The 18,900-nt window shown below is 42.0% G+C and overlaps 1 protein-coding gene across 1 annotated transcript in view; it reads right to left on the bottom strand.

Moving 5' to 3' along the window:
• C2CD3 (C2 domain containing 3 centriole elongation regulator) overlaps nucleotides 1–18,900 on the bottom strand; it is a 348,142-nt gene that overhangs the window by 293,478 nt on the left and 35,764 nt on the right. Inside the window, exons 6-10 of the mRNA XM_069203824.1 lie at nucleotides 14,347–14,476; nucleotides 13,194–13,349; nucleotides 12,257–12,404; nucleotides 5,667–5,839; nucleotides 4,329–4,541 (exon numbers count right to left, since the gene is read on the bottom strand). Of these exons, the coding sequence (XP_069059925.1) occupies nucleotides 4,329–4,541; nucleotides 5,667–5,839; nucleotides 12,257–12,404; nucleotides 13,194–13,349; nucleotides 14,347–14,476 (820 nt within the window). The remainder of the gene's footprint in view (nucleotides 1–4,328; nucleotides 4,542–5,666; nucleotides 5,840–12,256; nucleotides 12,405–13,193; nucleotides 13,350–14,346; nucleotides 14,477–18,900) is intronic.

The raw sequence follows: 18,900 nt of genomic DNA, 5'->3' as shown, positions 1-18,900 counted from the left end.
TTTACATCTAATCTCTGCATTCTGCTTTACACATCTGCTCACCACTTACCATGTCTCCAGTCAAAAGCCGAACCCTTGCACATGGTGGTATTTTTGTACCTGCCTTTTCCTTTCCCAGAATGCTGAGCACTTCCTCTCTTCCCAGCATGCATTGTTTTTTCTTTTTTAGGTGCATGTTCCTGATTCACTATTGCATTCTTTTCTCCAATCCAAGATGGTGGTATTTCTACTTCCTGTTTCCTACTTCCTGCCTAGGGGTATATAAGGGGAATTCAACTGCTGGTTCATTGCGTTGCAACACTCCTTGGTGGTAGTCACGCTCTGATTGATTTCTTCCTGCGAATCCAGTGTTTCCTGACCTGTCTTGTTCTCCAGTCTTCCTGATCTTCAGTCCTAACGCCTTGGTGTCCTCCTTTCGTTTCAGGGAGTTCCTGTGGAGGTTTTTTACCCTACTGGGGTTATTCCTCTGGGACTCCTTCTGGAGGGCACGGACTGTAGTGGTTTGCTCTTGCCAAACAGCACTGTGGCTACCGGAAGGGGTCGCCCCTACCTCGGCCAGAGCAGAACCTGCCGGAACCGGGGCCGTTCCCCTACGCTTCTCAACTTCGACGGTAAGCCCATTGAAAACCGTGACAGGCGTGGGGTGTGTAGAGGTGAGCGTTTTCCCTTCGAAGTCCTGTTTCCGCCGTGTTTTTGTTCGCGGTGAATCCGCCCCGGAAAAGGTGGCGGATTGGTAGGTTGTGATACTGTCCTTCGCCTGTCTGTTGGCGGTGACCGCCATGCTGTTTGTTTGTACCGCCGTGGCGGTCGGAGTGTTAAAGTGGCTGTCTATGTTGGCGGTTTCCGCCACGGTCGTGATTCAATTCTTTTTTCCGCCAGCCTGTTGGCGGTCTTACCGCCGCTTTAACACCGACCGCCAGGGTTGCAATGACCACCTATGTCTCATTCAGGTGGGGCTAGCTTCCCATTCAGGATCTCCCTGTAGTGTGATGGCCAGTTTGTCCCAGTCTGCTGTGATCTGGCATGACCTCAGCCCACTGGCTTCCTTGCGGCGGTGCGGCGGAGCACAACAGATTCCAACGAGGCTCAGCATAGTAACATGCTCAATCAGCACTGCACTGTGGGCAATGCTGAGGCTTTCCAATGCAGTGGGACTGCCCTTCTGGCTATCAAGAAGGCAAGATCAATAAAACAGTTAATAGAGCCCTCTCCTTGATAGCACTTGTACAATTCAGTGTGCAACTGACCATGCAGTTCAGGTCTTGATGGCCAGTACTGTCTGCAATGGCCGAGCAGATCCCAGACAAGAATGTGCGGGCCAGTGAGCAGTTCCAGAACATGTGAATCATGTCTGCCATAGGAGCATGGCAATAGGGGCGACATACTGAGGTACATTTTACTCAACGTAGCAGGTGTAATGTATGCTCTGTGAAACACATTAAATTGTGTATACTGAAGCCATACAGGGGTAGGCAGTTACTCTATTCCATCTCCTCCAAATTAATCTGCAACCAAGGTTGTGTTCTAGCACCCACGTAAGTGATTCTACAGGATCCCGGTTTATGTGCAAGAGAGCCTTAGCAAGCTAGGTGATCAGACGCAGCCCACTGCCCGTTGTGTAAAGTGTTTGTATCAAGGGGTAAGTTGCTGGCTCTGAGGCAGTCACTCCCCACAGTTGCTCCACCCACGCTAGAAGGCATCTATGTACAATGAATTCCCCCATGGGCAGGCTCCTCTGCTCGGCAAGGTGCTAAAATGGGATCAGTTCCTCATCCTGGAATAATTCTCAAAGGGTTACCATTCCTGCCGAATCCCTGAACTGACATGCCTCTTTATTCACTAACAGCATTGTCGTAAGGGCAGTGGGATGCATAACACTTCTAAGTTCATGTTTCAAAAACTGTCACTTTTAATAAATGTCTCTCAATGCAGTGATATGATCTGGTGTTCTAAGGTGAAACGTTTCTGCATGTTAGAGAAACGCACTTTTATGAATTTTGAAGAGAGGTTATTACATTTAATATGATCTTTACCTCACAACTTACATGCCGAACACTTGGGCTGTGCATGGACTCTTACAGCCAGGCAAGACCTCTGCCTCTGCTTTGGCTCGGCTTATCCTTCTTAATGTGTTGGGTCATACACCTCTACCGGGGCACTGTGATGTTCAGTTGTGGCTCATTCCGATTTGTCTCAGGAATCATAATTTCTAAGAAGAGGTTTCCTATTCTTCAGGAACCAGGACCATTAGCCTCAAACAATGAACTATACCCTTAATGCAGTCATACAGAAACATACCTGCCTTCTCATCTTTAAAACAAATGATATGGGTTCCTACAAAGTTAGGGAACACTATGGGTAAGTCAGGGTGATGAAAGCTCAACAGCTTTCATTCCTCGTATTTTGTCCTGTAGGTCCTCAACCCATTGCTATGCAATGTGTTCAGTTATTTTGAGTCAGCAGGTCTGCAAGGTCCTTGTGGCTCCTGGGTGGATCACTTGCACAAATTGATCTCCATGAAGGACTCGCTCAGCTGGGCTTTGGGCCTTCTCCTTACCCAGTAGCATTGCATCTAAATGAAATGGGCATTACAGCGTTGTCATTCAGGAAGGTCATAGCATGATAGCTCCCATGAGGTTCCTGTGTGTGCTTTCAATTGTGGTGAGAGATACATGAATACAAATTACTGGATCAAAGAGTCCAGTTATCTATGCAAATTGGAAGCAGTGTCACAAAGCAGCGGCCAATGAAGTTTCAGATCCAGGTCCTGAAATCTCAGCTCCAGTCAAACAAAGTAGCAGAAATCTTGGCTGTGACAAAGGAGGAGCAGGGTGGGTGCCAAATGGTCAAGAAAATGTGGTTTCTCAGGGAGGCAGGACAGGTTCACTTAGTAGGGGACCGGAGTGATTTCCAGAATGACCTTTGTAGGGAACAAAGCAGGGGAAGGATGGCTACAAAAAGCCTCTGGATGTGGATTGGGCCTCACACAAGTCAGGCACCCTGAGTGCAGTTAAGTTTATGTCTGGTTAGATCTGCATCCACAACTTCCAAAGAGCGGAACTGGAGCTGGTCACTCTTTGTGTTTAGGCAGGGCATTGGTGTGACTGTATATTGCAGGCAGAAAACCAGACACGAGTCAAGCTGCGATGAGGTCTCTGGGGATGCTCCAAAAAACGTGAAATTACATTGGCCCTCCCATCTGCTGGGATCATCACTTTGGTGTATCTAAATAGCCAGCGCTCCTCACAAGAATCTCAGCTGCCTCCAACAATCAGTCACCTCATTGACTCTAGATGGAAGAGTAGCCACTATCTGCTCTGCTTTGTGCTCTACTGGTGGGCAATATACACACAGATCACTCCCAAACGGCTCAAAGACATACAGTCCAATTAGGTTTGTTTGGGGGTGGTCCTAGTGTTTAGGAGGTAGAGAGAAGAGTAAGCCAGAAAGTCACCTGGAAAGGTTGAATGCCATAGCTGCTCGCAAAAAAGTGGACACTTGTCTCTACAGTAACAATGTCTCTAACTAATTAGCCTATAATCTTGATACATTATTGACAGTTGGCTACAAAGGCCTTTGTTCACTTCTAGTTGCATCAGAATCAGGCAGGGGTAGGCAAGGCAGGAAATCCATTTATCATCCACAAAAAGATATTTGTATTTCTCTTTTACACATGCACTTTCTACCATTCAGTTGCAAATTAAGAATCCATGAAACGAGTCACACATAAAATGTAACATGAGGGAATGGAAAAGCCAAGGCACAACATTCAAAATTAGGTTATATTTTGGTAAATTCCACTATTTTGTTAAGAAATGAAAAACAATACACCATGTTTAACCACGTTACTTTTTTCACTGGAAGGATAACTTACATGAGGTGAGAATAGTGTACTGAGAAGAAGGGTATATATTAAGTAAGAAGAAAGAAAGGTTTATTTAAATGGGGAAATGCAATAGTATATATGAGAAAAAGACAGTTCCTCTGAAGATGGTTAGTGGTGAAAGCACATTTATACTGTGTTTTAAACAACATCAAGTTGAGGGTGAACAGAGTAACTGCCAAGGACACAAAATGGAAATAAAGAAGGATTGCCTACTATATGATTACAGAACTGGATAGGTTTTGAGATTACAGAACTGGGACTTTCAAGAATCCCTGTCAATTAAGTAAGACTGTGCACAGGCAACTGAGCAACATAAGTTTTTTGGTGCTTACACTTTACTCCTTCCTGCACAGTGCTGTGGTTGCAAGAAAGCTAGTACCCACATTATTTACTTGTTTTTACTAAGAAGCACTTATATCTTTATATGATTTAATATTGTTACCGTTTTACAGGTGCTGCAGGGCGGGGTGGTTTGCCTTGCTGAGTTTTTTTGCTCGGTGTAGTGTGGTTGCTCTCAGGAGGGACTTTTAACGACTCGACGATTACTCTAGCTAAGCGTATTCGGCCCAGCAGTGTCAACCGATCCACAGTCAGTTTAATAGGTTCTTCTTTCTGCTCAAGGTCCGGAGGCTCTTCAAGCGGTGACACATGTCTCCTACAGACATAACGAACAGCAATATGCAGGGAGATTGTAAATCCATAAATCTCATAATGGAAATGATTCATCATGTGATGCTGAGCGTTAAGCTTTTCACTTTACAATCACTACTGTATGGACAGAAAGAATGATCATGCTAAAATTAGAATGAGGGTTAGCATCTTCACTTTACTCATGAATCACAATGTTAAGTCTACTGTAGAGACAGGTAATACGGGTCAGCTGATTGATCAACACAAAATTTAGTTAAGATACAAGGGTGGTGGTTTTTAGGGGAATTGACGCTCACAAACTCCCAATCCTTACAGTCTCTCTTGATCCAAATCTCCAAGAAGGCGGTACATTTAAAGGGGAGGGGGGGGGGGGGGAAGAAGGGGACACACCCACAACCCCCAAATATGAACAATCGAATACTGTCAAAAACAAGAAGTCTACATTTAAGGCACACAACTATAAGCAATTCCAAGACATTATTCACTTATGTTGTGGATAGTCCATATATAAAGTAATGTTAATTCATCACATGACACTTAAGCTCCAGATTCAAACTCCAGTTGGCTTGATTCAATTTGGCCTATCACAAATTGAAACTCCAGTCCTTCAGTGCAGTTCAATCGATTTTAATTGGTTTCAAATCAGCCTCAGATCAACAATTTGAATAGATATTATGGTGGCGTACTCGCAGCACATGGAGATTTACTTTCCTCGGGGAGTGCTGATACTAAGTTACTTTAGACTTTTGAAGAGTTGAACGACTCAGAATCAGAAGAGACTGGACACATATACTTTATTGAGATTTCATTGATTACCAGCCCTGACGAAGTCGGTGGGATAGTTCCCAGGACGAAACGCGTGTTGGCTGATCTGAGGCTGATTTACAACCGATTAAAATTGACTGAACTGCACTGAAAGACTGGAGTTTCAATTTGTGATAGGCAGAATTGAATTGAGCCAATTGGAGTTTGAATCTGGAGCTTAAGTGTCATCTGATGAATGAACATTACTTTATAGATGGACTATCCACAATATAAGTGAATAATGTCTTGGAATTGCTTATAGGCGTGCACCTTAAATGTAAACACATTTAGTTCCATCCTTTTAAGAAGAGGTTGTCTGATTTACCCGTGCTTTCCATCTGGTGCTGTTTCTTTCAATTCACACGTGTTAGAGTCAGTTGCTCTTTGTGATCGGTGAGGTCCCCTGGGGCTGCTTCTTGTGATACTTTTCTTCACAGTTTTTCTGCTCGATTTAGTGCCATCATCTTCACTAAAGCCACTTAAACTGCTGTCTGATTTCTAGGGGAGCAGTAAACAAAGATAATCTATTTTGCTTTCACCTGTGCAACATTCACCAATGATTCAGTTACTGATGCTCGAATGTATTCACAGAAGCAGTTTTCTAAGTTCAAACATATGAGCTTGTGTGAGATGCACTGCTTGAATTGTTGACGTGTCTGTTACCCATCTACAAGAAGGGACAGACACTATAGCATTTCTAGATGGAGTTAGCATTGTAAATGACATATAGATGAGAGCTTGCAAAAGGTATGAACGTGTTTATCAGTTGGACGTAGGGGGTCCCTGTCTTGCCCAATCATTTGGATACTTGAGTAAATTGAATAAATACTTTGAGGGAAAAATAATATGTAACTAACTATCCTTTATTATTTAAACCTTTCATAACAACCCCCATTATCAAGTTCTTATTCAATTACACTTAAAAAAATAACTGGATATGAAGCTACACTGCCCAGATTATATACATCATTCATTATTACACGAATATCCAACTGGTATTCCTTATTACGTTAAATGCACAGATTTCATAATGATAATGGAAACAGCTGATAGACTATGTGTATTAAGTGACCAACAGCCATATGTACAAAGCGTTGTTGCTGTCGGAAACAGCCAAATTCCTGCAATCCAGCCAATTGTAACTCAAAAAATGCTTTGTTCAACTGTATAAAAGTACAAATTGTGATTTGTTAACATGTTACAGAATAGCAATTTGTGTTAGCCATTTGGTATTTGGAAGGGGCGTATTTGGGGGATCCCTTCCAAATACTGAATTGCAATGGTATGAATTAATGTTTTGCAACCTAATTCCAGTTGCAAAACATTAAAAATTTTAACAACACCTAGTAGAAGGTGGTAACCTATATGCAAATGGAAATATATCATTTTTAAGAGCAGGCAGGGAAGACGGTCAAATCTTAAAAAGTAAAACTTTAAAGTTTATTTCTTTCTTTTTATAAGTATCTCATTTTCCTTTAAGGAAAACGGGCTGCATTTTAAAAACAAATCGGGTTCGGGAGTGGGTCCATCAGCAGCAGCTGCATAACTCTTAGAGTAAAAATTTAATAAACTATGTTTATTACGTTTTTACTGCAAAAGTTGTGGGGCCACTAGTGTGACAGGGACTGAGGGGAAATGCACAGTGCGCATGCATGTTTGGCAGACCGTCTTGGGCCAGGCAAACATACATACGCATTGGGCTCAGTCCAACCCCGTACCACGGTGCCGGACCAGAGAGAGCAGGCAGAGGCTCCCACTCTGCCTCAGCCAATCCTACCACTGCTTTCATGCTGCAGCATGAAAGCAATGGTATGATTGGACGCAGGGCAGGCTGGGAGCCCGAGGCTGTCCTGCAGATGAGGAGCAGGGAGTGGTTCGGAGGTGGTGCAGCGAAACAGGTAATTTGTTTCCCCATTCATTATTATTTATTTTGCGCTCCCCCCTCTCCCAGCGCGTCATGCCGCCCGCCTCTTCTCCCACCCATGAGCCGCAACTGTTAGGGTTACTTTATTAAAAGCAATCACAGACATAGTGGTCTGCTGACATCAGCAGGCCATCATCTCTATGATGGCTGTGATTCTTAATGGGTTGCAAACTGCAACCTACTTCATTAATATTCATGAGGAATGTCGATTTACGAACCCATTAGGAATAGCTATTTTATTTATAGTTATTTTGTACATTAGGAATTGCAATTTCCTAACGACCATTCGGTACGAATCACACTAAGGAAATTGCAATCCCTAAATTTTGTACATCCGACTCCAAATAGAAACTTAAAGTGAGGAGATTTGGCCCAGTATAAATCTCAGGCACTTTCTATTTATATGTGGAGTTGCAAGTTTCAATTAACATTTTTGCACCAAATTGCACCAGCCTGATTTGGCATAACTGGCAAATTCTACTCTATTATTTTGGTGTATTTTTTAATAGACACTTCCCACTAGGGATCTCTCTGCCATCAATTTAACATGTGCAATACTCTAAGACAGTGGTTCCCAATCTGTTGTCCGGGGACTCCTGGGGTCCGGGAAGCCTCCTCAGGGGGTCTATGACTGCTTAGAAAATTAACATTAACGGATTAATGAAGTGTATATCAATAAACTGGCTAAATGTAGAATTGAACATTTTAAAACATAGTGTAAATTTCAAGGAATTTGAAATTTGAGACTTAAAATTTCAAATAGTATCCTTAGATGGATTTGTCCGAGCAGTGCAGATGCATGAAACAGAATATAGTATGGACGATGTGGTGCTTCAGTTGAATTTAGAAAAGCTCCAACCTTCCTATTAAAATTAAAAAAAATTATTTGTTTGGAAATTAAATAAAATGTGTTATCATTTGTGTATGTGTTTGTTAAATGTGAGTTTCTGTATTTTTGTGTATTGGTTTGCTTTTTAAATCACCAACAATGTTTAGTCCGGGGTACCGAGCTTCCAGTAATGATTCATTGGGGGTTCCTGGGTTACAGAAGTGATAAAATGGGGGCCCACTGAAGTCAAAAGGTTGGGAACCACTGCTCTAAGTTCTTGGCACGTATTTTACCATTGCTGTTCCACTGCTGCTTGATTTATTTTTTATTTTTACAGTATAGAATGGGGATTCTGTTTTGACTGCTCCTAGCAAAATTACATCCAGAACAAATCAAGAATTTTTGTGATTCCGACACATATTTCAAATTTACCAAAAAAATTATGCCTGCAAGGCAGTCTATTTCCTTCCTCCCTCACCTCATGTAATTCAAATCCCCTAAAAAAAAAGGCTTTCCTGATTAATAAAGCTATAGCTCTGATCCACTGAAAACGTATGCAGTCATTTGCGAATGGAAAGCCCTTACAACTTCACAAGTGTTTGCATGGAAGCGCCTTTTAATACACAGGTAACTATCTAACCAATTCAAAGACCTCTTGCAAATACACCTGTTTACGGGTAGGTCCCAATTCAGACGAACATTTTTAAAAAGTTATATAAAAATCTGCTATGTTTCAAGGTGTTCCTCATCTGCCTTGATGTTACAAATGTATTAATCATATTGGTAGCAACACAATAAATCATCAGTCTGGGAAGAGTTCATAGCTTTAGTTTCATCTCTGTAAGTAAACACATCTCATCTGTTGGATGAGGAAACATACATGCAACTAAATGTAGTTGTAAGACCCACTACATAGAATTTAGTTGATAGTGGGAGTAAAACCATCCCTTAATACCATTACAGGTCTTGAGTTTTCTAGGTATAAACCAGTGAACGCCCATTCTTCATTAATCTTGGAATGCATATGTGTATGCAGATTAAAAAATGGAGAGTGGAATGTCCCACCGCTGTCGTTTATTCCAAAGTTTGTTACGGCTGTGTTCAAACGTGTGGTAAAATACACAAAGCCAAAATATAGACCAATGTGTCCATCATTAACATATGTACAGCAACTGAATAAATGTTATGGTGTGTGAATAAAAACCGGCATTCTTTTACAAACCTGTCAGGGAATTATTTATTAGTTACTTCACTTTCGACTGACTTCAATTGTGGCTGACTCATGGTTACTACTCTCCCCCTATATGGGAGGGCTTTTTGTCACACAACTAGAGACAGAATATAAAATCCCCTGGATAGTGAGGCACTGAGGCACGTCGAAAAGAATTAAACTATTCTTGAGATTGGAAATACAATCTTCGAGGAATCTATGAAAAAGGGATTTTTATTAGCTAAAGTGATACTGAAGGCCAGTTGGAAACTGATTTTTTTGCCTGGTCTTATTGTTTTGTTCTCCCTCCCCTGTTTGACAATGACGTTAAAGGGGATATGGCATACATTTGCAATTTAAATTATATATATTAATCCTGTTTGTCAATGAAGATTAATCATAAAAACTCATTTTCCCTCCTAAGACCTACTTATTGGCAGCTGCAACACGGATGTGCAGAGGCCAGTTTGTCTTCACCCATCTACGCGTGGGCTGCACAAATCACCGGGAACCATGGCTGTCCTCCTACCCATGCTACCCTGCTGCATTACTCCATGCTCTCAACTCTGGCCCCCGCTCACCACACTGCTACCAAATTGCACCACACAACAAAATCATTCACATGTGCCTACTGAAGGTTCTCATGCACTTTCTCACTCCCCAGGCCCACCAAACCTGTACCAACAGCACCCAGCATCCCACCCGCTCACACCCACGCAAATCAGCCACCCTCTCACACAGTTAAAGACCACCACATCACATTCTCATGCATGCTCATCAACACCCACTCACTCAGCAAACATGTCACAGAGATATGGGACCTACTGCATGATCACAATCCAGACCTGCTGTTCCTCACTGAAACATGGATAAATTCAACCTCTGCACCGGACATCGCTACAGTCATCCACAGCAGCTACAAAGTTACCAGGCAAGACTATCAGTACAAGCTCGGAGGTAGAGTTGTTATCGTATTCACAGATATCATCAGCTGCACTACCCATAGGTACACCCTCACCAGCTACATGAAACACCTCATGTTCAAGATACACATCACAGCCAACTTCGCCCTGGGCAGAACCTTTGTATACAGACCGCCAGGACTCTGCACCAATTTTACCACTGACATCACAAACTCGTCGCACCCCTTATCATCAATGCCAGCACCTTTATTCTCTTCAGAGACCTTAACTTTCAACTAAAAGAGCACATCGACCCACATGCTACAGGTCTTCTAGAAAACTTCTCAAACCTGAACCTCACCCAGCACATTACCGAACCCACCCACCTATTGGACCCGATTTTCTCCTCAATCAGCAACATCACAGGCAACAAGCCAGCAACTATGACCTGGATAGACTATACCCACGTCAAGTTCAGCATAGCCATCCTGAACCACCACAGACCTACTACCAGCAGAACCCCCTGTCGCAGCTGGAAAAGCATCACGGAACAAGAGTGGGCCACTGATCTCATCGCCTATCGGCCCCAGAACACCATCAACTTGCCAAAAGCCAGCAAGAACCTTAACAAATGGATCACCTGCAAGCGCAATCCAACAGTTAGAGCCCAACCAAAAGCAAGGTGGTACAGAGAGGAGCAGGTCAAGGCACCACAGAGCCTTCAGATCAGCACTAAGATGTTACTAGATACGGAACACTTAGCGCTCAGTTCTTGCAGATCGCATTGATGCTGGTGCTAACAGCAGCAAGGAAATCTTCGCCATCAAAGATTTCACCGGCCACCTTTAGCAACATTACCCCCTCACAATACGCCATCAACAGGCTCTCAGAATTCCCCTGGCTCCTGATACACAAATACACTGATTCCAATCTCCTCATACACACACATTCAAGGCACTACACACCTTAGGCCCCACCTACCTGAACAGCAGCATCGCCCTCCACCAACCACCCAGACACTTACACTCAGCAGGACTAATACTCTCACACATAGACCGAACCAGATCAGCTGGTTGGGCGTTCTCTTACTTTGCTTCTAAAGCATGGTATATATATATATATATATATATATATTCCTGGAAACCGTGGGGGGGGGGTCAGAGGTGTGATAGTGCACTTTTGCAAACTAACATAACATAAAATAACAAACATAAAACAAACTTAGGACCTAATCACGGGTGCCTCATGGCGCTGGGGTTATTACTGCATTAATAAAATACCATTCTCTAGGGTATGATTACCACAATCATAGAATCACAGATCTGTGCGTTTACTAATGATTTTCCATCAGTAAATAGAGGCTTCAACAAAAGTGATGCACCTGGAGAAAACTACAGGTGTGTGGACTTTATAATACCCAGTGGCTAGTGAGTTCTGTATACTCCACTCAACTTATAATTCTGAGAAACTGTGTAAGCTGGGAGAAAATTATACAATAAGTTTGCTCAGGAGTACCTTGGAGTTTTTGGTCATACAACCAGAGGGATGAGTGTAGTGCTGGTCAATCTTAAACCGTAATTTAATATTTGAGACAGAAGTACTGTTACATTTAAAAGAACTGTTACATTCTAAAACATACTCATAACATTTATATTGATAAAGCATGCAATTTTCTAAGATTAGTAAGATAGTCTACAAGTATTACAGTTACATAGCCAAGGTGCAAGTAGATTCAGAGGTGGAAATTATTCTAATTTGGGGATTAGTCAACTGGCTTGCCTGTGCCGAGGCCTTTGCCTGAGCTATAAGTCTAGGGAAATGACACACGTAGCGCTGAGGGTCAATGACAGTCGGAAAGCTAATTTAGTAGGGGGTCTATTATGTCTTATACATTGCAATACAAAATAGCACTAGATAAGGTTTCTCTTGATCAAAACATGTTTTCAATAAAAGGTTTGATGCACATAATGATTACTGGATGCAATTTTGGGCCACATCAGTTTCTTGCCAATATCCCATAGACAATGCTGAACAATTCCCCAACACTTACTGGAGCGGAATAAAAGAGGTGCTCAAGTAGACTCTGGTCATAGTGGGGATCATTCAGTTCACTGTTCTCATATATGACACTTTCATCTGAAAGGGATTCTGGGGGAGTGTGCATTCCTTCCCAATACTGCATAGGTGAGGTCTCCACACTGTTAAGAATATAAAAGAAACTGTCTTATGGAACGCCATATAAAATGCTTTGCATAGAGTTACATGTGAAAGATTTGGCATCTGGGAGTGAAAGGAGGAAGAAATGATCAGACATTATCATGTTATTGTCAAAGACGTTTACAGCCTTCCTCAAGTCAAAAAAACATTGTTACTCATCAAAGTAACACAGTTTTATATAAACCACATAAGGTCTGTTAATAGATACAAAACACATATTTTGCATTTATAACAATTTTGAAGCTCATGTCTACACCTAGAAAGCTTTCCAGGAAGCACAATAAAATGTAAGATACATGTTAATATGAAATTATAATGACTTAAATTGATTATCTGGGATGATTGCATCAAAGATGTGTATGGAAATAGATGAGAGGCCTGGTTCTGTTTATCCTGTTTCTGGAACAATTCATAAATAGTGGTCCAGTTTCTCAGCTATAGTTCCTGCTGCGAGAAGACCTCTTGCCCTTAGCTTTTTGTGTAGATTAAATCACCAGAGACCCCTAGTGTAGAAACAGCACTATTCTGTACAGAAAGCCGCCAAGAATCTTACAAGTCCAAACACATGCACAAATACACTATCAGAAGATATGCTGAAATGGGAGAACAATCACTAATTTGAGTTTTGGACACAACAAGTTTTCAAGAGAAATATACACTGGTTAACTCTGTATTACACATGACATATTAGTTGAGAAGCATAGTTATCCAGTTACTGCAGGTTGTATGAGTTTAGAGAATGGAATATTAGTGTAAATGAAAGTATTTACCTGCCCAAAAGTAGCTGTATGGCTCTTGTTTCAGCTTCAGCGTCATAATTCTGTCCAGGCTGCTCAATTGATAAGCTAAGTGGATCCTTAGAAGGTGAACTTGTGCTGATGTTCTCCAGAGATTGAAGAAGCCTTCTGGATGTAGGTAAAGACAGCCTATGTACATCAGATACAATCAGCATTTTGAAATATTTTTCCGTCATTGTACAAATCACACATTAAGTTTAAAAGAATCCATTGTATTCAAACTAGGAGAGGTCAGTAGTAACATTTGTATATATCATTTTATCTGAAGATGCTTATTTCTAGAATGATGGTTACTATGGGTTTGCTGTTAGAACCTACATACCCAATAGTTATAGAGCTAACTTTGGATTCATTTTATTAGATCAACCAAACTGAAAACTTTGGTTTCAGTTCGGCAGTGGATAGGAGGTGTACAGCAGAAGGGAAAAAGTATGTGGCAGCAGCTATCCAGTATAGCTATCCTACCCACCTAACCAGGCCAATTGTAGCATGCACAGCAGTGTCAATCGAGTGTATGTAGATAAGAATCAAGGAACTCTAGCAGAGTTAAAGGGTACATTAATGAGGATACAGCACATATGTGTGAGGGTATAGTGCTTGGCACGATGTTATTCTCTGTGGTGGGGATCCTACTTGCAGTAGCTGGGATCCAGCTTCCATTATGATGTGGGATTTCACATATGGTAGCGGAGTTACTACGTACAACAGCAGGAACATAAAATGTGGTAGCGACGATGTTGCTTATGGCAACACAGGCTGAGTATCAGGGATTGATTACGAAATTAGGATACAGCAGACGATGGGTTGAGCTTATGGAGTTCGCAATTTGATACTGCTGAAGGCCTTTTCTGATGAGGAGAATCTATGAACATCCTGTGCAAAGTGGCAGAACATTCAAGCAACTATATGATAAAGATTCTAGTTAATTTACTTAAGTAGCTGGGTGCAGAAAATATATTTTAAAGACCACATATGTTAGAACAAGGCTACAGGGAGTTAACTGCCAGTCCCAATTCTTGGGCAACATACTGAATCACAGAACCAAGGTTTATTTCGTTTTTTTTAGTGATCATAAGTCTCCTAGTTAACTTGATGGGTCAGTGTGTGTTGACTAGCCAACTCTCACCTTGTTACTTTGCCGCTGTCCTTGTTCATAGCTGGATATATATCACCTAGCCCAACGCTGGTCTCTGGATTGGATTTCATTGCAGATACCACCATTGCATTTCTCAGCTTATTACCCTGATCCAAAAGAGCTAAAAATAAAGTGAGTGTGTTTTTCTTTAAATATTCAGTTTGCTCAGTGCATTGAACATTACTGTCTTTTAAAAAAATACTATTATAGAGAGTCTTAGTCTTGAGCTAGGAAGCACAAAATAGAGAACAACTCTCATCAATAGATGTAAAGGAAGAAGAGTAATGCTGCAAAACAAATTGAGGGAAGAAAAGGACAGACAGTAAAAAACAGATGGAGGAGGGAATAGTAATGATGTCCATTTGATAAAGGAATAGGGCAATTACCAATTGTTAATAACATTGTTCAACTGGAAAGTGGGTCTGGTAACATAATGCATCAATTGAGCTTTGTGGTTCAGAGTGTGTACCTGTTAAGAGGGGACCCTCTTTTCACCTGCCATCTTCAACAGTGTTTTTTCCGTGACTGCATGGTTATGGCATGCAGATGCCCACTAAAGAGAGGCCCACCAACGCCCATTAGCACCAGCCCATTACTATCTCCTCTGTATGACCTCATATCCTCAACATCATTGCCTTGTGCACTATTCGTGTCACAAACCCATCTAAATACTTTACAGCAGTAGCCACTTACCTTCATTGATATCCTCAGTTTCAGTGCTCCTCACTTTCCCAAATCCCTGCCCTAGCTCCCTTACTGAATTATTGATGGCTTACTTCACATTTTCTATGTTTACAAGAACGTCATTGAAACCAACATAATTCTGTCAACAAATTATAGTTAATACATTCATCAATATGGATATAGCTACTTGCATAGAAACGGGCCTGACTACCACCCTGCACAATAAGGTAGGAAGGAGAGGGCAGGGTAAAGAGAGTGTTGAGCAGGATATCTTTTAGAAATGTTTATTTTTATGTTCCATTTTTTAAATTAGTTTTTAAATGGAATGACTCTAGAGCTGATTCAAGCAAGAATGTTGAGGTCCTAAAAAAAAGTGATCTGTTTTTGTTCTTGCCCCAAAATCCAGCACTGTACATGAGAGAACACACAATTTTTCCTAGAAGATATTTACTTGGTATTTGAATGATCAATTTCTGAAAAGGTTGTATTAATAGTGTATCTCCAAGCACATTAATTCCACTTCCCCTTACCTGTCCAGCCGGGGATCCACTTTTCAGATGTTACCCCACTGGTGTCAGAAATGGTGGACTACCTACAGCAGTGGTGTCCAGCATAAGTCTAAAAGGACCTTACCCATGCCAGGTTTTCAGTGTATCCAGATAAGATACAGTTACACACAGAAGATTGCAATTGGACTCTTTTACATAGTCAACGGTTATCTTGCAAATCTGGCAAGGATTAGTCCCTCTGTGACGTGCAATGAGCATTCTTTCTCTACCGGATACCCTTCAATGAAGCATGTTAACTTTTGTTTTACTGCTAACATTCCATCAGGACATAGTATTATATTTTGGCAGACTAATGCCCATCTTTTCAACGGTTTAATATTGCATCTAGCGGCTATCATGCGCCAGCCTTATCCAGTTCACCAATGTAAACTTAATGGGCAGGGGGCATTCAAAGAACCTTTTTAAACTGATTTGTTTATTGGGAATATATCCAGCATACCCGAGTAGTAAGGGTCAACACACTTGTCTTATTTTGCAAAAGGTTCAGAAATGGGATACATCCAGTTGGAGCATGTTTGAAATAATGTTTTTGCTGTGTAGGGCTCAGTTTAGCCTAGCGCAGGTAGCTGGAAAGTCTGAAATAGTTCCATATAAAAGAAATATTACTTTTCATATGCACATTTAGTTACCAAGCAACAGATTGAAAACGCTTGATCTGTTACTGTTCTTAAAATCCCAACTACGGGATTACTTATTTATTTCACTCTGATCAGATAGGTGAGTGATTGTAAAATCACTTTTGTGAAGATGTTTATCCCAGTCTCTGTGTCCATTAGATTTACTGGGCAATAGAAGCAGGGATTACTTATTGAGCCTTTCTTCAGAACTAGTTATTTGTCAGGGATTCCTCTAGCATGACGGCTTTGCCTAAAGTGCTGAAAGCCAATCACTACTGGCGTGCTTAACCAGCGTGCCTCTTGCCTCCTGCTGAGTCTGCATTTTTAGGTCGAGCCTAGGCAGCACACACACACTGTCTGCAAGACATGCTGTATTCAGTCTATGGGCTTTAACCATGCCCACTGCTGCCATTCGTTCTTTGTTGTGCTTGTCTTAAATGCTTCCTTTTTTGGTGCATTTCTCTAAAGGTCCCTCCTTTGTATGCTTAATTCCCTCACTAAAAGAACATTTTTGTTGGTCATCACACTACATTCACGCTTCCTCCTGTCACAGCGTCTGATAGCCCCATCTCCCATCTGGGCATTGCAGCCTTAGTGTTCTTTTTGTTGTCCAAAGCAATGTGTTCAAACCACAACAGTGAAAACACTGTGTTTAGAAAGGTACTGAAGGTTTCGTTTGTTCTTGTGCCTCTGCACAGGAATACTTAATTGATGTTTTCTAAGCCACTTTACCCTCCACTGCTGTTTTGGAAATAATTGGCTCTGCGTACATGATTTACACCCTCCGGCACACACACTCTCTTCCACTTTTAGGCCTCTTCATTCAAAAGCCCTGTAAACAGTGCTGCAGCTGCTTCTCTGGCCCCAGCGATAAATCCTCATTCTTAATCCTATAGGCAGTGCTGCTAGCTGCTTCTCTGGTCCCAGTGGTAATTTCTCATTCTTAGTCCTGTAGACAATGCTGCAGCAGCTTCTCTGGTCCCAGAGGTAATTCCTAATTTTTAGTCCTCTAAACAGTGTCACAGCTGCTTTTCTGTGTTGGTAACTCCTCCATTTTAAGTCCTCTAGGCAGTGCTGTGTCTCTGTTCTCAATTGTAATTCCCAATTCTTAGTCCTCTAAACAGTGCTGCATCTGCGTCTCTGTTCATACATTCACCACACTCCAAATCAAAACACATAATTAAAAGACATCGTCAGTTACAATGCCAAAAGCTCTAACTCTCACAAATATGAGACATATTGCATTGCAAATGCTTGTTCCATTTTCCTGCCGCACAGTAGCCAAGGCAGTCTTTCCTTGCATTTACATTTGGCCACAAGGCAATATAGGTGTGCCTCAGTGTTTTTCAGTTTTGTGTATATACGAATATACTTATACAAAGGGATTGGGTATTCTGTAACTTCTAAGATATTTTGTGTGTGTGTGTGTGTGTGTATATATATATATATATATATATATATATATTCACAAAACAAAGTTGTCCTCCAGACAAATGCGCACTCTCAACAGGCTGCAGTTTATTTTGGAAAGCAGCAAAGCCAGTAACATTCAAAGAATTCTTTACACATTTTCTAGGCCTTACGCATTTCAGACACCTCATCCTTGGTCACAGGCCAAATGCTTGGGTTGAGCAAATGATGGCAGGCACTCGATTACTTGATTAAATGCGCTGGTGATTTACACAATGCATACTGGCAGTGGTAGTCCTGCACATATATATTACCCTTTAGTAGACAATCATTTCTGCCTTGGTAGGTTGCTGCAGCCAAACACACATTAAAGCTCATTTAAAAACCTTAGTAGGCGAATTCAAAGCACAGTTATCAAGTTTTGCTGAGATTATTCCATCCTGTTACTCTTTGTATGATGATGTAGTAAAGTCACACAGACCTGCTTTCTATCTGCAGTGGTGCTGCTTTCACGGCTGGACAGGCCGTTAATTATGTGCAAAACAAAGTTGTCCTCCAGACAAAAGCACACTCTCAACAGGTTGCAGTTTATTTTGGAAAGCAGCAAAGCCATGAACATTCAAAGAATTCTTTACAGCCCCCTGGGTCATATTACTGTAGAGCCCCATGGAGGTGGTGCCCCCCCGCTATCATATTTGTTGAAAGCCCCAGGGAGGTGGTGGTTTCCAGGGCAGCTGCATGGCTCCCCTGCATCATATTGCTGTAAAGCCCCGGGGAGGTGGCGATCCCCCCGCATCATGTTTGTGTAAAGCACCAGGGAGGTTGCAGTCCCTGGGGCTGTGGTGGCCGCGCAGACCCTGCATCATATTACTGTAAGCCCCGGGGAGGTGGTGGTCCCCACAGGCTGACAAGGGGGTGCACTGCCAACCCCGCATAAAATTATTTTAACGCCTTGGGGAGATGGCGGTCCCCGGTGCTTGGGGGGAGGGGGCGTAAACATAGTTTGGGAGCACCGGGGCGGTAGCAGTCCCTGGGGCAGTGGGACCCCAGCACCAGAGCTAAGGGGTCCTAACCTGGGCCTTTTGTTTTTTTAATACTTTTTTTCTAGGACTCGGCTGAAGACGAGTCCCAAAATGGCTGTCAACACTGCCTTGTTGAAGTGCTGGCAGACAATCGGATCGCAGCACGAGATCGGGACGGCTTGCAAAGCCTTCACAAAAGGGTTCTTTCTGGACCAAGAGTTACCTTTCTGCCAAATTTGGTGT

Source organism: Pleurodeles waltl, chromosome 8 (assembly GCF_031143425.1).
Source record: "Pleurodeles waltl isolate 20211129_DDA chromosome 8, aPleWal1.hap1.20221129, whole genome shotgun sequence".
NCBI classification, from domain to species: Eukaryota; Metazoa; Chordata; class Amphibia; order Caudata; family Salamandridae; genus Pleurodeles; species Pleurodeles waltl.
The sequence above is the reverse complement of the archived record's forward strand: the minus strand, read 5'-3'. Positions and strand labels throughout refer to the sequence as shown.